The sequence below is a fragment of the Gekko japonicus genome, unplaced genomic scaffold, assembly GCF_001447785.1.
Source record: "Gekko japonicus isolate JY-2015 unplaced genomic scaffold, Gekko_japonicus_V1.1 scaffold4091, whole genome shotgun sequence".
In the NCBI taxonomy this organism is placed as follows: Eukaryota; Metazoa; Chordata; class Lepidosauria; order Squamata; family Gekkonidae; genus Gekko; species Gekko japonicus.
In genome coordinates this window covers 47,612-55,884 of record NW_015165362.1, presented here as the reverse complement: position 1 = coordinate 55,884, position 8,273 = coordinate 47,612, and the positions used below count along the sequence as shown (strand labels likewise).

General features: G+C 47.8%; 1 protein-coding gene across 1 annotated transcript in view; it reads left to right on the top strand.

The window, feature by feature from the left end:
* LOC107109898 (plexin-A4-like) overlaps window positions 1-7,914 on the top strand; it is a gene marked incomplete at its 5' end in the record, with an annotated part of 57,083 nt that extends 49,169 nt beyond the window's left edge. The window contains 2 exons of the mRNA XM_015410606.1: window positions 3,953-4,103; window positions 7,513-7,914. Coding sequence (XP_015266092.1) covers window positions 3,953-4,103; window positions 7,513-7,608 — 247 coding nt within the window. The remainder of the gene's footprint in view (window positions 1-3,952; window positions 4,104-7,512) is intronic.
* Between the last annotated feature and the right edge of the window lie 359 nt (window positions 7,915-8,273).

The following is an 8,273-nucleotide window of genomic DNA, read 5'->3' as shown; positions in this document are numbered from 1 at the left end:
CCCCCCCGGTCCGCCTTCAGGTACATGCTCTCCCTCCTCTGTGAGGGCAGATCTGCGCATCCCCCCCTCCAATAGCTAGCAATCCAAAACAGTCTTTTGGAGCCTGAGCAGTAGGTGTTGCCTTCTGACACACTTCCGGTGATGTCAGGGGGTGTGGCATATGCAAATAAAGTTATGCTAATGAGTTACTCTAATGAGCTCCTGCATCTCTTTTTCTACAAAGTGTCCCCTGCACCCACCTATCAACCCAAATAATATGCCAGGGAACCCCCCACAGCCAGCTGATTTGTTAGACGTGTGACTGTGTTTTAGTGTTTATTAATTTTGAATTGTTTAAAGTTAATTGTATTTATTGTATGTTTTATGATATTACCCACCCTGAGCCCGCTCGCGGGATGGGCGGGCTATAAATACAAATAATAAATAAATAAATCTGGAGCCATGCAGTGTCTTACACTGCTTGCTCCCCATTTTGAGATCACAGCAGTTATATTCTGCTCAGGATTTGAACTGCTCCTCTCAATTGGGAGGAAAAGAATAGAGGGAGCGTTGGTCGTAAGACAACCTCTGTAAATCCCGTCTTCCAGATCAGCTAAGCTATCCGTGGATTTCTGGATCTGGATTTCTGGATCCGGCCTGGGTCTCTGGCATCCCCTGTGGTGATCCTCAGTTGCCGTCTATCTCTGCCTCTCTCCTCTTGAGAAAGCCTCCTCATCCATCCCATCCTTGGTTTCAATTCTGTCAATTCTCTAGGCTGGAGAGGTGCTGGTGGAGGAGAGCGGAGGCTGCTGGGAGAATCGGTGATAGCCTTCTGCCAGAAGGGCCCCAAAAACCTGGCATCAGAGCTGCTTTCCCACACAATTGCAAAAGATGCTTCCATTCTTGTTTTAGGGGTTCCGGGAAGACAGGGACATTCTTGTTTTAGGGGTTCCGGAAAGACAGGGACAAGAGACTGCACTCCCGTTTTATGGGATTGATTCGGATTTTGATATAAACCCTGGCGTTTGATAGCACTGGTTTATTTTATTTGTGTCCGGCTTGTTTTCGTCTCCCCGTCCAGTCGCCTCCCCATTGGCTCACGGTTTTATAAGTTGTAATCCTGTTTCTAAGAGTTTAACGGCTGTGGTTCTGTTGTGCTGCAACGTTTTGAAATTGTTTGGAGATGGAGCGGATTTTACTGTCGGATGTTATATCGGTCGTTTGCTGTCCATGAGTTTTGATGGCTGAGGAGTGGGTCTGTAAATCTGAAAAAATAAATGTTCTGTGGCTGTATGTCTGTATATAAAAACACAATATCTATTTCACTTGCTTGATTCCCCCCCCCAGCCCAGGCCATGTGACTCAGAATAGATAACAGCAAGAGCCCCCACTGGCCCCAGAGAAAGGACTGTCTCTCTCCCCCCCATTTGAAGAACACACACACAGGAGGGAAGGAACTCACCAATCCCGAATGGAATTGAGGAGGGAAAAACCTTTATTTTGTGGTAGACCAAGATGGGTAGTCGTGATAGTCTGTCTATTGCCATGGAAAAGAGCAAGAGTCCAGTGTACACACAGGAGGGAAGGAACTCACCAATCTTGAATGGAATTGAGGAGGGAAAAACCTTTCTTTTGTGGTAGACCAAGGTCGCGAAGAGTCGGACACGACTGTGCGACTGAACAACAAAAAAAGATGGGTAGTCGTGATAGTCTGTCTGTTGCCATGGAAAAGAGCAAGAGTCCAGTGGCACCTTGAAGACAAACAAAATTTGTGGCAGGGCAGGAGATTCTGTGAGTCACAGCTAAGCGAGCAGTGACTCACAGAAGCTCACACCCTGCCATTTCCCCGTCTTTAAGGTGCTACTGGATTCTTGCTCTTTGCTACTGTCATGACCCCAGCGGGTTGCCACCTTCAGCTGCCACCACTCTGGACTTCGGGTCCCTTGAGAAGGCCCAGAGTACCCTCCCAAGCCCATCCAAAATGCCCCCTTTTAAGCCTAGGACATAAATGTGATGACCAGGCAGGGAACACTGAAACAAATGGTTTATTAAAACAGTACTGGGGCAAGGAAAACAAGATAAGGAGCTTTAAAATATATAATGGTGTTTAAAGGCAAAATAAACAACTCTAACGTGACTACCTATTTCACTTAACTACTTACTATTTCAAGGCCCACAGCCTTCTTATACCAGGCCTCCTGCCTGTACTCACTGGGTACGTTCAGACGCGCCGTTTCAGCCGGCATAAACTGTACCGGTTGGAACCGGTGCAGTTTATGCTGGCTGAAACGCGATCACACTCACCTCCTGTCTGCGGACCTTTAAAGTTTAAAGAGCAAACTAGCCTCCCTGAGGTCCCGGACTCCTCTAAAACCTTAAACTAAGGACCTTTTCTCTTTTTTTAAAAACAAACACCAGGGCGAAGCTTCGCCCAAGCGCATATCGCCGACCTTTAAAAAAAATGGCCGGCGAAAATCGGAAGCCTCAGGCTTCCGAACGGAAGTGGCTCTGCAACGGTGGAGTGTGATCAGACGGGGGTTAAGCGATTACAACCGTTGTACTCAGGATACCACCACTTGGGGACCTAGTGGCAGAGTACAACGGTTTAAAGGGCTTTGCAATGGTTAGGGATGGAAGGCAGATGTTCTACGTGTGAACGCCGGTAAGTACACCGATTGCAACCAGCACCTATACTGTTGCAAACGCTGCGTCTGAACGCACCCATTGTGTCCCAAGTGAGGGATCTTTCTCTCAGACCAGACTGTCCCCTCAGTTTTACTCTGTGTGAGGCAATACCGCAGAAGAGAAAAGAACATGGTTTCCTGGCCCACAAAGCTTAAGTTCCATTCCCTCACACAACCCCTGAACACTGATTGGCTACAACTCTTGCTAAGCATTGTGGGGGTTGTAGGCTGTCTGCTTTCCACTCCCACACAGGCCTCTAGGCCTTTCTCCCAGGCCTACTCAGATCACGACAGCTACCTTCTAGAAGAAGAAGAGAAGAAGAGATTGGATTTATATCCCGCCCTTCACTACCCAAAGGAGTCTCAGAGCGGCTTACAGACTCCTTTCCCTTCCCCCTCCCCACAACAGACACCCTGTGAGGCAGGTGGGGCTGAGAGAGCTCTTTCAAGAACTGCTCTTGAGAGAGCAGCTCTGAGAGAACTGTGGCTTGCCCAAGGTCATCCAGGAGGTGCAAGTGGAGGAGTGGGGAATCAAACACTTAACCACAACACCAAACTGGCTCTCTACATTTTCTAATGTGGGGCAGCAGTGGCTAGAACGCTGGACTTGGAGGTGGGAGGCCCAGGTTCAACTCCCTGTTCTGCCCTGGAAGCTTGCTGGTTGCTCTTGGGTCAGTCATGCCCACTCAGCCTAAGCTCCTTCAATCACATGACCCGAGGAAGGGGCAAACAGGGTTTCCCTGTAGCCATTTTGGCTGTCAAAAACAGCCCGGGAGGGAAGCCCGAAGACTAGTTTTGGCAGCCTCCAATTGGGGAGCCTGAAGATCTCCCAGAACTAAACTGATCTGCAGATGTCAGAGCTCCAGAGGAGAGAGGACTCTATGGCATTATACCCCACTAAGACCCCTCCCCTCCCCAAACTCCACCTTCCCCAGGGTCCACCTCCAAAATCTCCGGAAATCCCCCAGCCTGGAGTTGACGATCCTAACTGGAAAACACCGCAAATGGTCTCTTGCTGCTGCTTTTAAGTCAAAGAAAGGGTTAAAGTGGGCAATTTTGGGTTCCTAGAGAGGCTTCTAGCTGCTTCTGAATTCCTGGGATTATAGAAAGAATTGTGTGTGGTGGTAAGGGTTTAAGATTTGGGGTTTCCGACTGATCTGGAAGTGTTAGGGGGAGTGGAGGGTAGGTCAGCTGCTTCCCCATGTACCAGACCAACACGCAGGTAAGAATTAATCTGGACAGCTACTGGAAGTCAGTCCGAACTCATCATGCCCTTATGATCCCACCAGGTACTATTCAGATATCGGCAAGATGCCAGCGATCAGTGACCAGGATATGAACGCCTACCTGGCCGAGCAATCTCGCATGCACATGAATGAATTCAACACCATGAGCGCGCTCTCTGAAATCTACTCCTACGTGGGCAAGTACAGTGAAGAGGTGAGTCTGGATGGAGTGAAGGGCTAGCCTGATTGAGAGAGGGATACCTTGTCTGTGGCAGAGGAGAAGGGGGGAATGGATTCAACCGGAAATGTATTGAGGATATCTCAAAGGTCTAGCTACAGCAGATAGAATTTGTATCAAAAGAAATATATTTATTGCATAGTGTACACAATAATGTAATTAAAAACATAGGGCCTGAATAGGGACTCATGGCTTGCTTTATAAGCTAATAGGGATGGGCATGAACCTCGTCATGAGCCTAATTTCGTGATGGACATTGCCAGTTTGTGGTTCATGAGCTGAGGGTCATGCGATCGTGCCAGCGATGAACCTCTGCCCAGTTTGTGGTTCATGAGCCAAGGGTCGTGCGATCGTGCCAGCAATGAACCTCCATGTTTTTCAAGAAGGTTTGTGCGGTTCATGCACAAGTGAAGTCCAAGTAGTAAGTTCAGCCATCTCCAAACCAGGAACCTTCACGAGCTTTCCGGTTTGCCGAACCAGTTCGTTTCACGTCAGTGGATCGTGCGTGAGTGAAATCCAAGCAGCAAGTTCATCTTGAAGTGGGTGAACTCGCTACTTGGACTTCACTTGCATACGAACTGCCAACATGAAGCAAACTGGTTTGGCAAATGGGAAGTTCATGGTTCGTGCAACCCCACGAACCACAAACCGAAATGAACTTTGATTTCCCTGGTTCATGCCCATCCCTACACGCTAACATCAAACCACACAATATATGCGACAACATCACTTGGTCAGGGTTGATATATATCACGTATTTGTCTGGATATGTTCCTAAAAATTATGTTATGTACTATTGACCACTGAAGAAAGCCTTTGAGGATGGAGGGATTTATAATAGCCTATGTAAAACTGAGTTTTGATTACTTTTAACGCAGCCTGATATTCAGGCCCCATGTTTTTGATTGCATTATTGTGTATACTATATAATAAATATCTTTCTTTTGATACAGATTCGCAGGGCTTTTTTTGTAGAAAAAGCCCAGCAGGAACTCATTCGCAAAATAGGCCACACCCAACAGCAGAACCTCATTAGCATATTAGGCCACACCCCATGGCTGTGGGGAGCCCAGGCAAGCTGGCCCTTGGACAGGCCGAGGAAGGTATTTAAATGCCTCCCCGATCCTTCCAGCCCCCCCCCGGCCCACCCACCTCGGAGTTGCCAGGGGGTCGCTCTCCAGGCCTTCTCTCTGTAGCCACGCATGTGCAGAGGTTTTGGCTATAGTGGGAGTGGCCAACTCTGAAGCCAGCCGGATCTCCGTTCCTGTGCGTTCCTGCCCAAAAATAGCCCTGCAGATTCTATCTGCTATAGCTTGACCTTTGAGGCGTACCTTGCCTCCGTTTCCAGCTACCATAACGGTTTTACAATATCTTGAGCAGGAGAGCAGCCATTGGAGTGCCTTACGTCACCGGTACTGCCGGTACTGCCGTAAGCAAATATGCCTTACGTCACCGGTCACCGGTACTGCCGTAAACAAATATGCCTTGTAAATTACTCACACCTCGTTGAGTATTTAGCTGTTAGAATGGAGGTGCACCTTCCTCTGAGTCTACTTTCCCCCAAAAGAGCAGGTTTCTGGCCCTGACGGTTCTGAAAATACGCTTGAAAGCGTGCAAGCGATGCATGGTGGGGCTGCAGAAACGCAAATATTTGCAGAATAACGTTGCCAGTAGTTGGAAGGGAACAAGAATTCCATGCCCTGCAATCTCACCATGATTAGCAAGCAAGGATCACTTGTGCAGTCAAACTGCCTATTCTTGCCAAAGTTTGTAATTTCTTGATAGGGAGTATGAACCTTACATGCATAAGTGGCATCAAGTCGCAAACAACATACAGCGACTCCAGTAAGGCAAGTGAGAAGCAGAGGTGGTTTGCCATTGCATTCTTATTTATTTATTTATTTATTTATTAGATTTCTACCCCGCCCTCCTGCCGAAGCGGCTCGGGGCGGCTTACAATTTTAAAACCAAGATAAAATACACTCAGTAAAGTTACAAAAATACAATTTACGTAAAACCAATTAAATGTGGTGGCGAGATATTATAAAGTGCAAATGCAACACGACCGATGACGTCATTCTTACTGGAATGCACAGCGGAAAAGCTCTGTTTTCACGGCCCTGCGGAATTGCTGGAGGTCCCGCAGTGCTCTGATCTCACTTTGGAGCTCGTTCCAGAGCGTTGGTGCCACCAGGGAGAAGACCCTGGTCCTTACACATGTAAGGCAATAAACAATTAATAATATAGGACCAAAAATGGAATGTTCCAATATGGAATTGAATGACACACCCAAAGATTTCTGTTTGGGGCCACAAATTTATCTGGACTTGTGTAGGAAGTAGCTGTATATACTGGAAATAATACCAGTACCAATATGTACCTTCCAGTTTAGGTCCTAAGAGTGCAAGTAAAATTGCCTTATCAAGGACAATGTGACATCAATATGTTATTGTAAGCTGAAACGCATCAGGCTATACACTGTCCTTTTTGTGCATTTGTCACTTTTAACATTTTGTGAGGCTTTGCTTGGGACCCTACAAGGTTTTTATGTGTCTTTGAAATTTTTATTTTTTTATTTTTCAGATTTATATCCCTCCCCCTCCGCCGCAGCAGGCTCAGGGTGGCTCACACGAGACAAAATACACAATAACGATCAAATTTATCATAAAACATTTTAAAAGTCCATTAAAACCATATGGTATTAAAGTGCTAGCTGTGTTAATTTGGTGTCATTGCAATGGCATTACCACATGCGTGTGATCCATAAGTTGTCGAAGTAACACACTTTTGTCTATACTTACTTACGTTACTTAAGGTAACAGCATTCCGTGCGCCTTGGTGTTTAGTCATGCCGGCCACATGATCATGGAAATGTCTTCGGACAGCACTGCCTCTTCGGCTTTGAAACGGAGATGAGCACCGCAACCCTAGAGTCGGATTCGACTGGCTTTCGAGCAAGGGAACCTTTACCTTTACCTTTTTACTTACATTTTTAACTTTTGGCTCCCAATAAGTTGTCTAAACTTCCTTTGGAGGTGGATTAGGAGGCCTGAAAAATGAATAAAGAATATGATTATCCAAGATTGGTAGGGTAGAATGCCAATAATTATTCGATATTTAATGTGATTCTCCAGCCTGATCCAACATCCTGAACCCTTTTTTTAAAGAAAAAGCTGGAATCCCCCCATCGTGGGCAGCCCTTTGAGAGAGGGGGCTGCCCTCAGCCCTCCCCCTGCAAAGCAGACTGGGCGTGCATAGCCTCGGATACACCGCACAATATCCCTGTTGAATCCCAGTCTCTGACATTGTTTCTTCCGAGTCAGTTGTCAATATCTTCTTTTTCGTTTGCCATGACCGTTCCCTCTCCCCTGCTCTTCCTCCACAGATCCTCGGTGCCCTCGATCAAGACGACCAGGCTGGCAAGCAAAAACTGGCCTACAAACTTGAACAAGTTATAACCCTCATGAGCATAGACAGCTGAGAACCGCCATTCCAGGGGACTCCCTGGGAGGGGTTGCAAGAAAGAAAGGAAGGAAGGAAGAAAGAAAGAAAAAAAAAACCAAGCCGTGCCTCAGTCCAGAACATCCTCTTTACCAAGTGCAAGTTTCCGATTGGCCGTCGAGCTGAGCCGCCCGAACCGTTCTCGATTCCTCTCCGGCTCGCTCGCCAAACCTGTGGACACCGACAAGCAACAAGGCCTCAAGGATTCGAGGGATGTCTCCTGTGGAGGAATCCCCAGATGTGGAGGAGGAGCTCCCTCGTCCGCCGACTCCCCTTCTGCCTTCATCCCGACATATCATCGTACCGTCCGTTAACCGACAGAGGGAACCGTGTCCGGTTCGCCTCCGTCATGCTGCTTTAATGGCTCTTCTGGGGCTCGGAGCCCCGGAGCAGGAACAAACTCAGTGTTATTTCGGAAGCTGCGCCAAGGGTGGGACTTGCTCTTGGGCCTCCAGGAATCCCGCCGGAGTGGGAATGAACTCGTCTCTTTTTTCCCCCACCCGGTTGTGCTGCCCTTATCCTCTAGGGGAGGGTCCAGTGTCTTGCCCCCTGGGACTGTCACGGCAAGAGGGGGCCTCCTAATCCTGTGAACTCTCCGTGCTGTCAGCTACTCTCCTGGGATTGGGTGGAGGAGGACCAGAGGCT